Raw genomic sequence first — 15,124 nt, forward strand, 5'->3', positions numbered from 1 at the left:
CAGTTTTAAGTATTTTAAATTTCATTATAATTTCTTTGAGTTATTTAGAAGTATGTTTATAAATTCCTATATGTATAGAATAGTTTTTTAGTTTATAGTTTTGTTAGTGATTTTTAACTTAATTGCATAATTATATTTAATGAATACAATTTGTGTATTACCTCTACTTTTATTTTCATTTTTTTAAACTTATTTATTTAAGCAATTTCTGCACCTAGCATGTGGCTCAAACTCACAACCCCAACACAAAGAGTTGCATGCTCTACCATCTGAGTCAGCCAGGAACCCCTATTCCCTGTCCTTTTAAATTTGTCAAGACTTGCTTATAACAAATGTATTTTGTTAAAAGTTCTGTGTTCCATCTGTCTTCACTAATTTTTTATCTACTTGAGCTATCAGTAATTGAGAGTGAAGTAATCAACTCTTCCACTGTGATGGTGGGTTTATAATTTTTTTCTATAGTTCTGTTAATTTTTGCTTTTTCATATTTTGAGACTAGTTAATTGGGTACATAGAATTATATCCTCCTAATGAATTGAATCTTTTATCATTATACAGATAATCTCTTTATCCTTAATAATACTTCTTGATTAAAGTCTAATTTATGGGTTATTAATATGTGTGGTATGTCTTTTTTCTTGACACTGTGTTTTTAGCTGTGTCTCATAAACTGCATATAGTTGTCTTTTTTAATTGAATTTAACAGTTTCTGCTTTAAACTGGCAATTTGTGGATTTCTTCATCCAACTTGTTATGTATTTTGTTGGTTCATGCCTTTTAGCAGTTCTGAAAAAGTGGCTCTTATCTCTTTGTCATTTTGCATTCTTTTTAACTTTTCTTTTGGGGTTCCAGATAAATTTTGAATCTTTTCATTTCGTCTTCCATGTCTCCTCATTTTTCTAATATTTTTTCCTCCTTTTATTTCTCTGCTGCATTCTGGGTAATTTCTTCAGCTCTCTCTTCCAGTTCACTAATTCTCTTTTCAGCTGGGTTTAATCTGATATGCCTGTGCCTCTTCCAGGACTTGGGATCTGCCAGTTCTTGGGAACCCCCTCAAGAGATTTTTATTTTATCTACCCTTACTTTGCCATGAACATAAACTCAATACAGATTCTTGTGTTGGTATTGGTATTTGTGAACACAAAATACCACCCTGATTTTAGCTCATATTTTGTTTCAAACTTTTTATGAACCTGGAGGTGTAGCCTTGGAAAAGTCCCTTTCTGCAAGCCTCACAGTTATAGGTTATCTTTTATCTAGGATCCAAGTGGATTTATAGCTGAAGGCCCTCCAAAGACTCTGCATCCTCCTGATAGAAGCAGAAACCACTGGCAATGCTTTCGTAAATTCTTAATGTGTTTTATTCGTCTTACTGTCTGTAAGAAAAAAATACACGCACACATATTCCTCTGAACTAAATTCTGTTGTATTTAAACCAAGTAAATGTGGAATTTTTAAAAATATAGTATATAATTTCTTAACTTCTTGTTAATATAATTGAAATTGTTTTTATATGCCATCTGTAATTTTCTTACCCGGTTTTAAAGAAATAAAAAAAAAATGTAGTGGATTTATTCTTAGCTTCATAACTAAACAATTCTACCTAGGTTTTATAAATGTTTTGTTTATGTTCTTAACTGTACTGAATGATATAAACTGGTATCAACTTTTTAAAAATACAGTGACAACTCAGAAATTAACTCATTTCTTCCAGAAACTAGAAATAGTAGGTATCAGTTTTCCAGAAAAATACAAATGAATAAACATTGCCAGAATTCTTAGAGTACCCAGAATCCTCATGCTGTAACAATTTAGTGGATTTATTCCAGTGGCACACTAAAAGTAATTCCATTGTATTTTGGTATTGTTAAAAAGATGGAGACCATACTCCATTTGATAACATGGTATCTTGCAAAGAGCAATAATCCATTAATAAATATTTTTTAGAAGAGTGAACATCAGTAAAATGATACCTTAATACCAGTAGTGGAAATGAATAGAAGATTAAAAAGTACATGGGGGCACCTGGGTGGCTCAGTGGGTTAAAGCCTCTGCCTTCGGCTCAGGTCATGATTCCAGGGTCCTGGGATCAAGCTCCGCATCGGACTCTCTGCCCAGCAGGGAGCCTGCTTCCTCCTCTCTGTCTGCCTGCTTCTCTGCTTACTTTTGATCTCCATTTGTCAAATAAATAAATTAAATATTTAAAATTTTAAAAAAAGAAATTTAAAGTACATGAAAGTGAAAGAAGAGATTTTGTGATTGAAACTTTTAGGGAAACACTAGCTTGGCTTGTGCTTTATTAAAAGAGAATCTGGGATGCCTAGGTAGCTCAGTCAGTTAGGCATCTGCCTTCAGCTCGGGTCATGATCTCAGGATCCTGGGATTGAGTCCCACATGAGGCTCCACTGCTCAGTGGGGAGTCTGCTTCTCCCTCTGTCCCTCCCCCTGCTCATGCTTCTCCCTCTGCCTGTCCTCCTGCTCATGTTCTCTCTCTGTCAAAGGAATAAACAAAATATTTTTAAAAACTAAAAAAGAATAAGAGAAAATTTGTTTTATGATCTTAGCATATTTTGATACTTTTTTCCTATTTGGTGTTGGTATTCCAGATCAAGTTTCAAACAAAAACTTGGATTTTACCTGCATATTTATTTTTCCTGTTTATTTCCTTCCATATATGATTCCTTTTTCAAATAATAGACTTTTATTTTATTTTATTTTATTTACAAATGCCAAGTTGTAAATTGTGGAATTTACCAAGTTTGTTTTTAGACAAAATACTGATGGCCTTAGAGATGGAAGTTGAATATACAGTTTTGTTGTATAAAGTGTGATAGAAAACATGGTAGAATAATTTCCATGTGTGATACTTTATAATAACTCATAACTTATCATCACACTTTTTTTAAAGGAAAAAAGGAAACATAAAAGCATTTATGTTTACTAATACATATAGCTGTTTTATATATCCACCTATTCAGTATTTTTATGTTATATAACTTACACATTTAAGATACACTTTTTTTTTTTTTAAGGCTTTCTTCAGTGCTAAGAACATATGGAAGCACTTTGAAAACACCATCAGTAGTTTATAAACAAAGGCTTTATGAATTACTGATTTTATTACCTCCTGAAACCTATGAAGGTATGTGCTTTAAACCAAAACGTTTTACTGTTTGTGGCTAGGACAGTAATAACCCAGATGAATGAATGAATGATATGATGTTTATTAGTACCTTATTTCTAGGAGGTTTAGTGAGTTCAATCTTAACTATTATATTCACCATTATACAGTAAATAAAGTAAGTTTTTTTTAAACCTACTTTTTAATGTCTTGCTTTCTTTTCTTCTCCGGGGAAAAAAGTCCCTAGAGTTCCACCATGTGGAAGAGAATGAGTCACAAAGATTGGTCTTGAGTCTATTCTAGGGTTTGGTACAGAATATATAATATAAGTCTATTAGACATTTGACCATTTCTGATTTCCTTCTACATTGATGATCTAATGCACACATTTTGTTTCACTGTTCCATTCTTCGCTATGTCCAAACAGAATTTTAATACTGAACTACCAAGGTATAATTGATTTTATAAAGTTTAGAGAGTAGGTTTTGCCTTTATTGGGTTCAAATATGACCTTAGGTTACTGGTATACTATGATTGGTAAAATAAACTTGTCCCTGTTTTAAAATTAGTTCTAAAAACTTTCTTGTAAATTTAAAACACAGTTTTAAGAAAATATATTGCTACTGCTGAATTACCTAAGATGCTTGTTTTAAGAGGTGAAAGTTGTAAATGGTCTCCATTGGGAACTTCATTATTCTTTTAGTCTTAATAGTTTTCAGCCAAACATATTAAGTTGATTATTACTTCAGATCTGCTCCTTATAAAAATACATTCATTGGCTTGTATCTATTCTGCAGACAAATGCAGTGTAATAAATACAGTCATTCAAAATATTCACCTGTAACTTCTATTTTGGCCTTTATTATTACGTGAGTGATATTGTTCCCACTGCCTTTCTTCCTGGCTCACAAATGTCCCTAGCAAAATATTTATTACAAAGTAATAAATGTAGTATAAGAAGACACTAAATGTAGTATAAGAAGAACTAGAAAAAAATGGGTAATTGTATCAAAAGAATCATTTCTGTATGCTAGACACTGTGGTAGAAATTGTATATATTATTATCTCATTTATATTAGGATAATAGAGTGAGCTGGTTACATTTTTCTTATTTGACAGATAAAGGCATAGAGAAGTTAAAAAAAACAACTCAAGAACATATATGCAGTAAATAGTGGAATCAGGATTATAGATCTGCTTCGTGCTGTGGTGCATATCTATTTACAGATAACCTACCAGAGACTTAACAAATCGTAAAGGTTTAGTGATAGGTCCTTCTCACTATGTACTATCTCTTAGTATAAAAGAGCTACCTGCCAGATAAAAAAGCCCTAAAGATAATTTCTGTGTTCTACACCTCCGATAGCTATCAGGTTCTGGCAAAAACAATTCCCTTTAGACATTTATATCAATTATACCATATTTTGGAGTTTATTTTTAAACTACAGATTTAAAAAAACTGATTTCTTTTTCATGTCTTCATTAAACATAGAATACCAGAATTTCAACTTAAGATCTTAAGTGTATCTTCTAATAAATGATAATGTAAGTCTGCCCTTAAAAGACTTAAAGAAAAAAACAAAGTCTCATACTTTTTTCTCAGAATTGGAGTTTGGGAATGCAGTCAGAAGTCCTAAAGGAATAATGAATGTAAAGTGTATAGATTTTAAATCAGTTCCAGAGTGTTCACTGGGAGACAAAGTCAGGAATTACCATAAATTTCTTGAAAAATAAAATCTGTATTTACCCTCTTTATCTTTTTCAAATGTATCTATTTATCTAACATTACTTAAAGAAGAATTCGTTAATAGAAACGTGAAAATATGGAGGTATTAATAGTTTTATGTTTCAACCAAAAATAATAATTTGCCATTCTGTGGTTATCATTTTCCCATCTTTAAAACTATAGAAATAAAATAAAGGATTTTTTTCCTTAAAGACTTTTGATTTTTTTTTTCCCTAGGCAAAAAACTTTATTAAATCTTGTTTCAAACTTTATTCCCAGGCTGCTTCAGCTTAATAAACTGCAGAGAATGAATTGTGTATAAGCAAAAACTGAAAAGAGCTACAGTGTCCAAGGGGCTTGGGCTTAAAAATATTAGAGATCTAGATTTTATCAGATCCATGAACAAAATTTTAAAAAGCAGTCATAATATAAAATAGCAGCTCCCAGTAACTTCTTTAAGTTTTATCTTCTTCAGAAGTTGACTCAATTCAGTTTGCTTCATTCTTGGAAGCTTCATCAAAATTCTCCACAAGATGTGGAACTTCATCATCATCATCCTCTCCGGTAGCAAGTGGTGTTTTTCCATCCACAGATTGTTTGGGCAGAGCTTCAGCCAGTCTTCTTAAACTAGTCAGACTGTCTGCACCAAGTAGTTTTAAGATACTGGGTAGCATTTCTGTCAGCTGCTTTGTCTCAGCATGGCCTATAATGGTGAAAGTGTTCGCTGCCAGCGATGCCTGAACTTTGGGGTTGTTAAAGTGGATCACTGTTCCTTGGTTTGTGAACATAGTCACTTCTTCAATACCAGAGATATTGTTTACCCCTAACTTCTTTAATGAGAACTGAAGTTATTTATCATCTGCTGTGTTCTATGAACCACCTTCTTCTTTCGGCGAGCAGTTCCTTTCCCACCAACGCGCACTTGTGCTTGCAGTTTGGCGAGTTTCTCCTGGTTCGTGATAGTTTCTTTCATCTTGTTGGAGCGGAAATGGGACCGTGCGGGGGACTAGGGTTGGCGCTCAGGGGGTCTTGGGCAGAGCAGCCGAGATTAGGTGCACACACGGGGACACAAGATGGCAGCTAGAGGAAGGCCGGAAGTAATCAAAGACTTTTGATTTTTTTAATGGAATTCTGTTTTGATATATTTATATGTAGGGTGCATAAAAGAACTTTACCATTAAAATATGAACTGACATTTAAAATAATGCCTCATCATACAATAATAACCTGTAGTAATTTCTGAGTCTTTTAACACTAAATGAAATAGTAGTCTTTAAAGTTATATATCTCATTAATTCAAAATATGGCTAAGTAAAGAAACAAATTTAAAGTTCTGATGATATTGGTTGATACAATAAATTGTCAAAAAGTAAGTTTATAAGACAGAGTAAGAAATTGCTTTTGTTATGAGAGTGTAAATGACTTTATTTTATGGTTGTCAAGCAGATGCAGACTTTTTTATGCTTAACTGACAAAGCCACCCAGGGAGAACTTAAATGAGACTTGAAATATATCTACTAGTTATAACACATAGACTTTACTTAGATCTTGATTCAAACAAAAGCAAACAAAAACAAGCATTTTTGAGACAATTGAAAATTTGAACACTGAATGGGTGTTTGATGTTTAGTGTTTTTTAAAACATGGTATTAGAATAGTTTAAAATGTCCTTAGCTTTCAGTGATACACAAGGAAATATTTACAGATGAATATTATGACTTCTAGGGTTTACTTCAAAATAATATGGGAGGTGTGAGATAGTGGATGGAGGTATAGCGAAACAGAATTGATTCAGCAAGTCAAGCTGCGTGACAGTCGTATGCTGAAGTGGCACGGAGTTATGTCTTCTTCTGTATATGTTTGAAATTTTCCGTAATAGAAAACATGTCCAGGGCACCTGGCTGGCTCAGTTGTTAAGCATCTGCCTTTGGCTCAGGTCATGATCCGAGCATCCTGGGATCAAACCCCGCATCAGGCTCCCTGCTTAGTGGGAAGCCTGCCTCTCCCTCTCCCACAGCCCCTGCTTGTGTTCCCTCTCTTGCTGTCTCTTTCTCTGTCAAATAAGTAAATAAAATCTTTTTTAAAATAAACAAAAATAAAAAACTTGTCAAATGTTTGTAAATTTTTTTAGGCTGTGATTTTTTTAATAAATATAATCTATCTGCTTTTTTATTTGTCTTTTTTTTAAATTCTGTTTTTGTCCTTCATGTCATTTAATTTAAAATGATGGTAATATTTCTTCATTATCATAAGGTATATACACACACATATTTTGAGATGTCTTTACAGTATCTATTCTGAGTCTTGTGACCAGTAACACCAGTTGAGCCATTTTTTTGTAGCATATTTTTTAAGGATGAAATAAAATCTTTGGCTGTAATAGATTAAAGTTAGCTGATGTTTAGCTTAAAGTTCTGCCTGGCTTTTTTTTAACCCTGTACTCTAACCAGTTAACTGCTTGTAATAAATCGCTAATTGCTGTTTTCTATAACTCAACAGGAAATCTTTGTGCTCTCCTCAAAGAGCTGGCTGCTGACTTGACTGCCTCTGATATACAGGTGGCAGCATCTGCATTTTTACTTCCACCCTTCTGTCATCGGGATGATCTTGTGATATTAAGTCCTTTGCTACAAGAGACTGACCATAGATTTATTGAAGAGCAGGTATAGTCATTTTCAATAAACTCTTGGGTTAACTCATTCTGTGAACAGTCATTTTAATACCTTTATATATTTGTTTTGTTTTGTTTTAGCTCCTGCTTGGTAATGGTATTGCTTGTGGCAGCTTGGAGTATGACCCCTATTCTATTTATGAGAAAGATGTAGAGGGAAATTCAGTGCCTAAGCCCTTACCTCCAGTACTGTCAGTTATTAGCTCTGCAGTCAAGCTCTTTGGAGTTGTATGTGCTCATGTGGGAGAAGCTCAAAGGTAAATCATCTTTAGTAGTTCACATATTTTGAAATACAATATTTAATAATTGGTTATTGGTTCAGTAAATGCATAATAGAGAACTGATGCATAAGAAAAATGTCATAAGTTCTCATTAGTGTGGTGCCTGGGTGGGGCAGTCAGTTAAGCGTCCGACTCTTGGTTTCTCAGGTTGTGATCTCATGAGACTGGGCCCTGCACCAGGCTCTGGGCTCAGCACAGCATCTGCTTGAGAGTCTCTTCCTCTCCTTCCTGTCCCCACTTTGCACTGGTTCTGTTTTTCAGAAAGTTCTTTATAAATGAGTTCTTACAGATGACAGGTGTAGGTATGATAAAGGCTCTTGTTTAATTATTCATCTGGCAAATATTTAATAAGTAATTAAGTCAGTGATTAAATTAAACTGAAAACTGCTAGGCTTTGTTGGGGATGCTGCACTTTACCCACAATTACCTTATCATCTAGCTGAAAATACAAATAAAAAATGGAGTGGTGAAAAAAAAGAACAAAAGCTCAGTGATATTAGAATTTTGATTTATGAGCTATTGTTACAAAGAAGAATGCTGCTTTTCTGCTTAGATTAGGTCTCTTAAGTTTTCTTACTTCAAGGCTTTGTGGACCCATTATAGGTTTTTAGTTTGGTGGATTTCAAAAATTAGATTAAATTCATTAGTCTTAAGTTTGATAGATTTCAGTCCACTCAAAGTAGACTTCAGTTTTAAAATATCAAAAGCTAGTAATGGTTTCTTACTGAAAATTAGTTTCATAATTGATAATTGAGGTAATACCTTTCTTGGAGATCAAAAAACTACTTACTGTTTTTACATAAAACAATTGTTTTTATGTGAGATACTGAATGCAATGTGAATTTTTCCTATAGGCTCTGCTGTTTAACAATTTATAAATTAGTAACTATCCTCATTTATTCATATTCTCTCCTTCCCTTTCTCCTCTTTCTCTCTCTCTCTCATTCACTTTCTCTTTCTCTCTTCCTCCCTCCCCACTCCCTCTTACCCTTCCTTCCTTCTTGTCTGCCTCTGGCGTGCTAAACCAAAAATAACATGTAACTAGATACATAGCTTTTATATCACTTTATCTAGTTATGTTTTCCAGAGAATATCAATTAGGTAGGGAATTTTCCTTGGTCTGTTTTGATGAAGACTTGCTAAAATATTTGAATCTTGTCAGCAACACATTTTGCGGGAGTAGGGGGGTGGTTTATTTGCTTTCTTTTTTAAAGTAAGCTCTAGGCCCAACATAAACTCACAATCCCAAGATCAGGAGTTATGTGTACTACACCAGCTACCAGTCAGGCACCCCAGGAACACATTTTTTAAACATGTCTTTGGATAGTTTACTTTCATTGGATAGAAAAGTGAATAAAGCTTATGTTGTTTTTTTATGTTGATTTTTAATAGCCTCATGTCATTTTATTTTAAACAATGATAATATTTGCTCAGTATTGCAAGATATACACACACACACACGCACATTGAGATGTCTTTTCAGAACTTAAATTTTAAAAGATGATGTTTTTCCTAAATTTATTTATAACCCATAGTTCCCTGTGTGTACTGTAACTATAAAGTTGTGGTTATAACATATTTAAGACAATATATAACCAAATTATAAATGAATGCTGTAGCACTAAAAGATGAGAGGAAAATCATAGTAGTCTGGAATATTGAAAGAAGCATTGATAGAGGGACGACAAGACTGGGTGGCTCGGTTGGTTAAGTGTCTGCCTTCTGCTCAGGTCATGATCCCCGGGTCCTGGAATTGAGTTCTGCATCAGGCTCCCTGCTCAGAGGGGAGCCTGCTTGTCCCTCTTCCTGCTGCTCCCCCTGCTTGTGCTCTCTCTTTGGTAAATAAAATAAGATAAGATATAAAATATAAAACTAATAAAACTGATAGACGGGCGCCTGGATGGCTGAGTTGGTTGAGTGTCCCAGTCTTTGGTTCCATCTGGGGATGTGATCTCATGGGTGGTGAGATCCAGCCTGAGCTCAGCTGGGAGTCTGTCTACTTCAGATTCTCTCTCTCCCCCTTTCTTAATCTCAAATAAATAAATCTTGGGGCACCTGGGTGGTTCAGTCAGTTAAGTGTCTGCTCTCAGCTCAGGTCATGATCCCAGGGTCCTGAGATCAAGCCCTGCCTTAGGCTCCCTGCTCAGGAGGGAGTCTGTGTCTCCCTCACCCTCTGCCTGCCACTTCCCCTGCTTGTGTTCTCTCTCTGTCAAATAAATAAATAAAATCTTAAAAATAAATAAATACATATTTAAGGAAAAAAAGAATTGATATGGTGGGAGTGAATCAGTTTGTAACCATTTTATACAGCATACAGTTTAAAATAATTTGGATTAATATAGCAGTAACTACAGTGATGAAACAGGGATGGCCTTGTGAGGAAAAGATTTAAATTAAGCATATTCTTAAATGGTTCCACTAGCTCCTTTTGATAGGTCTATGACAAAAAGTGAAAAAGAAAAGAATATACGTCTTATAAGCTTTCCTTTTTAAAAATTGATTTTATTGCTCTTTTAGAGAAGTTTTTTTTTCTTTAGGAAAATTATTTTTTATTCTGTCTAAAATTTAATTAGCTTTAAAGTATGCTAAGTTTTTTTAACCTCACCTGGACTAAAATAGTATATAGAATGAATATATATTTCAGGGAGGAAAGGTTTTATTTATTTTAATAAAAATGTTGAGACCTGGAGTACCTGGGTGGCTCAGTTGGTTAAGCAACTGCCGTCGGCTCAGGTCATGATCCTGGAGTCATGCGATCAAGTCCCACATCCGTCTCCCTGTTTGGCAGGGAGTCTGCCTCTGCCTCTGAACTCTCCCTGCTCATGCTCACACTCTCTCTCAAATAAATAAATAAAATATATTTTTTAGAAAGATGTTGAAACCTGGTAAAAGCAAAACATACTATGTTTAGATTTTAACTGAATAAAAATAGTAGTCGGTACTTTGGGGATTTTTAAAGGAAATGGTCTGGCAGAATCCCAGATACAGAAAGTGGGTCATAAGCAGCTATCAGTAGTCTCCATTGGGTGTCTTTAGAGGACCAGAGAAGAGCAACTATATAAATAGGAAATTTAAGTTTTTAATTCCTTGTTATCCCAAATATGATACTTGTTTAAGATGCCAAATGCTTTTTCTTTTGGGTCTTTACATTTTTAGAGTAAAGAAATGTCTTTAACCAAAGTCTCTATAATAGCAACTGAATATTTCAAAGCATTTTATCGTCATTGTGCTTAGCTTTGTGTTTAAACAGCTTAAAAGAAACTCTTATAACATGAGATTGCCCTAAGATTAGAAATGGGTTTTCAGGGGCACCTGGGTGGCTCAGTGGGTTAAAGCCTCTGCTTTCAGCTCAGGTCATGATCCCATGGTCCTGGGTTCGAGCCCCGCATTGGGCTAACTGCTCAGCAGGGAGCCTGCTTCACGTCCTCTCTCTCTGCCTGCCTCTCTGTCTACTTGTGATCTCTGTCTGTCAAATACATAAATAAAATCTCTAAAAAATTAAAAAAAAAAAAAGAAATGGGTTTTCATATTTTATTTATACACTTAAAAATTAAATTATTGGGGAGCGCCTGGGTGGCTCAGCGGGTTAAAGCCTCTGCCTTCGGCTCAGGTCATGATCCCGGAGTCCTGGGATTGAGCCCCGCATCAGGCTCTCTGCTCAGCGGGGAGCCTGCTTCCCCCGCCCCCTGCCTACTTGTGATCTCTGTCAAATAAATAAATAAATAAATGAATGAATGAATGAATGAATGAATGAATGAAATCTTTTTTTAAAAACTTAAATTATCTCGGGGCGCCTGGGTGGCTCAGTGGGTTAAGCCGCTGCCTTCGGCTCAGGTCATGATCTCAGGGTCCTGGGATCGAGCCCTGCATCGGGCTCTCTGCTCAGCAGGGAGCCTGCTTCCTCCTCTCTCTCTCTCTCTGCCTACTTGTGATCTCTCTCTGTCAAATAAATAAATAAAATCTTTAAAAAAAAAAAAAACTTAAATTATCTTTAAAAAATTTAAATTATCTTTTTTTTTAGGTTTTATTTATTTATTTGACAGAGATCACAAGTAGGCAGAGAGAGAGGAGGAGGAAGCAGGCTCCCTGCTCAGCAGAGAGCCCGATGCAATGTGGGGCTCGATCCCAGGACCATGGAATCATGACCTGAGCCAAAGGCAGAGACTTCACCCACTGAGCCACCCAGGTGTCCCAAAAATTAAATTATCTTTAAATCATTTGCTTTTCTCTGTTTTGACTATAGGTTTCTAAAAATAAGAAAGCTTTGCAGGGGTACCTGGGTGGCTCAGTGGATTAAAGCCCCTGCCTTCTCAGACCATGATCCCAGGGTTCTGGGATCGAGCCCCACATCGGGCTCTCTGCTCAGTGGGGAGCCTGCTTCCCCCTCTTTCTCTGCCTGCCTCTCTGCTTACTTGTGATCTCTGTCTGTCAAATAAATAAAAATCTTTAAAATAAAATAATAATAAATAAAAATAAAACTTTGTATTGATAATTTTAAAGTACTAAAATGTTTAAGAATGTTTAGAATGTCGAGATAGTTTTATGCAGAAAAGAACTATGATTGATCTTGTGCATGTGTTGTTTGTGCTTACTTTGAAGCATTTCATACATAAATGCAAAGAATGAATTACTTAATTTCACCTGAAGATTGTTCTACCCTTGACAATACATTGCAGACACTTTGACGACCTTTTAAAATGTAGATTCTGATTTAATAGTATGGTATGCATATATGTTGGATATTGAAATTTTCAGAAACTCCTTAGGTAATTCTGATATGCAGCCAAAGTTGGGAACCACTGCTAAATGCTGTAAAATGGCTGATGGAGCGAGAGGAAAAGCATAGTGCTGAAAGGACATGTAAAACAATTCACAGAAGTGACATAAATAACTAGTGAACACATTCAATCCCAGACCAAAAATAATGTTTATATCCATCATAGTTAGAATTGTGAAAATTAGAAAATTGGTCTCAATCAGTAGAATGATTGAACAAATTGTAATTCATGTGCACAGTAAAATTTGGCCTCATGAAAGTTACCAAAGAATAAGAATGATTTGAAAGGTGCTTAGGAGGTAATGTTAAATGAGAAAAACAAGATTTAAAATTGTGTTAATACATAGTGTGATCCTAAGTACATTTTAAAGTATAGCTGGGAGTTCAAAGAGCTGTGCTGATTCTCCCTGACTATAGACAACATAAGTTGGCGCTACTTTTAAGATGAAGCAGTATATTTAAATCCAATTAAGTCCTCTTACTAAGAACAAAAAAGTTGATGCAAGTAACTTTTAAGATAACCTTTTTTTTTTTTAAGATTTTATTTATTTATTTGACAGAGATCACAAGTAGGCAGAGAGGCAGGCAGGGGTGGGGTGGAGGGGTGGAAAACAGGCTCCCCGCTGAGCAGAGAGCCTGACGCCCCTTAGGATATCCTTTGATTAGAGGTACCTGGCTGGCTACATCAGTAGGATGTGTGACTCTTGATCTTGGGTGTGAGTTTGAACCTCACATTGGGCATAGAGTTTACTTAAGAAAGGAAAGCAAAGGGGCGCCTGGGTGGCTTGGTGGGTTAAGCCTCTGCCTTCAGCTCAGGTCATGGTCTCAGGGTCCTGGGATCCAGCCCTGCATTGGGCTCTCTGCTCAGCAGGGAGCCTGCTTCCCTTCCTCTCTCTCTCTCTGCCTGCTTCACCACCTACTTGTGATCTCTGTCTGTCAAATAAATAAATAAAATCTTTAAAAAAAAAAAAGGAAAGAAAAAATAAGATACCATTTGTTTAGAAAAGAGTTATTGAGATAGAATTTGTCCATGTAAATATTTATGAAGTTATACTTTTGGGATTTTTTTCCCCTGCTCTCAAAATGACACAAAATTAAAATATTTTTGCATTTTTTTGTACTTTCTTTTCCTAAAATGTTAGAGTATGTTCAGCAATAGTTTATTTCATTTTAGCAGTTACCACAAAATAATGCAACAAAACAGATTAGTAGTATATACTCAGTAATGCCCTTTGGCTTACTTTATCTTTATTAACAAATTCAATGTTTTACTATTTGCTTTTAAATCTTGTTTCTGATTTTAGGCTTTTTATACTGGAACAGCTTTTGGACAGTATAAAGCACACAAAAGGAGCTCGTCAACAAATAGTTCAGTTACATGTTGTTTCTTCACTCTCTAGTTTCTTGAAGGTAATTGTTGTTGTTGTTTTTTAATTTGGGTGTTTGATTAACTTTTTTTTCTAATATATGGCCAGTCAAATAGTTTGGAGGAAGGTTTAAATTGCTGCTTTTTTTCTTCCCTTTTTTTTTAAATATCCTAATGAAAATACTTTGGGATTTGCAATTCCCCTTTTACTTTTTCTCTATGTAAAACTTGTTAGTCAGAAATTAAACCTAAAATCTTGACTTAGGACCATGTTTTAACCTACTTAGCCTAATATCCTATACCAGAGATATGGCCTATGAGTCAAATCTGGCTTATTGTTGCATTTATGGCTTATTGTTTCTAACTAAAATATAATACACTTCATTGGTTATTTTATGGAAATTCCTATTAATGTTCTACTGAACACATATATACTCTAGTGACAATTAATTACCATACTATTTGCTTGGAGATTTAAACTTCTAAAGAACTTTCTGTGAAAAATCAAATTATTTTGGGGTGTTCAGTATTTATGTGTGTGTGTGTGTTGAAGTAGTAATCCAAGTATTAGCACATTTGCTTAACCAGAATATTCATTCCAAACTGGATTAGAAAATTTACTACAGGAACAACTGGTTGGTTCAGTCTGTTAAGCATCTGAGTCTAGATTACAGCTCAGGTCATGATCTCAGGGTCATGACATTGAGCCCTGAGTCAGGCTCCACATTCAGCAGGGAGCTTCCTTGAGGTTCTCTCTCCCTCTACCTTTGCTCCTCACCCCACTTACATTCACTCTCATACTCTCTTTTTCTCTAAAATAAATACATTCTTTTTTTAAAAGGAAATTAACTATAGTTGTAAGTTTGGATTATTCTTTACATGTTGCAGTATTTAGCTGGCTCCAAGGGACATTTGGGTCCAGAAGAAATGAGAAGACCTGTCCTAGCGTTGGTGATGGGAGCCCTAGAAAGTCCCAACCCCCTCTTGAGATGTGCAGCTGCAGAGGCATGGGCTAGATTAGCCCAAGTGGTTGATGATGGAGCTTTTACTGCTGCATTAGCTCAAGTTAGCTTTGACAAGTAAGTGAATTTCTTATTTAATACTCATAGACTGTGTGTCAAAACTGGGTATATGGCTTGTTGATTTTTTTGGAACTGGTGAAACTTCATTCTGGAGTTAACA

The 15,124-nt window shown here is 35.1% G+C and overlaps 1 protein-coding gene and 1 pseudogene across 22 annotated transcripts in view; one reads left to right on the top strand and one right to left on the bottom strand.

Moving 5' to 3' along the window:
- HEATR5A (HEAT repeat containing 5A) overlaps positions 1 to 15,124 on the top strand; it is a 113,169-nt gene that overhangs the window by 45,382 nt on the left and 52,663 nt on the right. For all 21 annotated transcript variants that reach the window (XM_082737907.1, XM_082737896.1, XM_082737897.1 and 18 more), the window contains 5 exons: positions 3,033 to 3,142; positions 7,347 to 7,510; positions 7,600 to 7,775; positions 13,881 to 13,986; positions 14,831 to 15,021. In XM_082737907.1, coding sequence (XP_082594033.1) covers positions 3,033 to 3,142; positions 7,347 to 7,510; positions 7,600 to 7,775; positions 13,881 to 13,986; positions 14,831 to 15,021 — 747 coding nt within the window. The remainder of the gene's footprint in view (positions 1 to 3,032; positions 3,143 to 7,346; positions 7,511 to 7,599; positions 7,776 to 13,880; positions 13,987 to 14,830; positions 15,022 to 15,124) is intronic.
- On the bottom strand, positions 5,159 to 5,947 carry LOC309868274 (transcription factor BTF3 pseudogene; annotated as a pseudogene). Its single transcript has one exon. The product of its transcript is annotated as a transcription factor BTF3 pseudogene (transcript).

The sequence above is a fragment of the Mustela nivalis genome (assembly GCF_964662115.1).
Source record: "Mustela nivalis genome assembly, chromosome: 6".
Lineage (NCBI taxonomy): Eukaryota > Metazoa > Chordata > Mammalia > Carnivora > Mustelidae > Mustela > Mustela nivalis.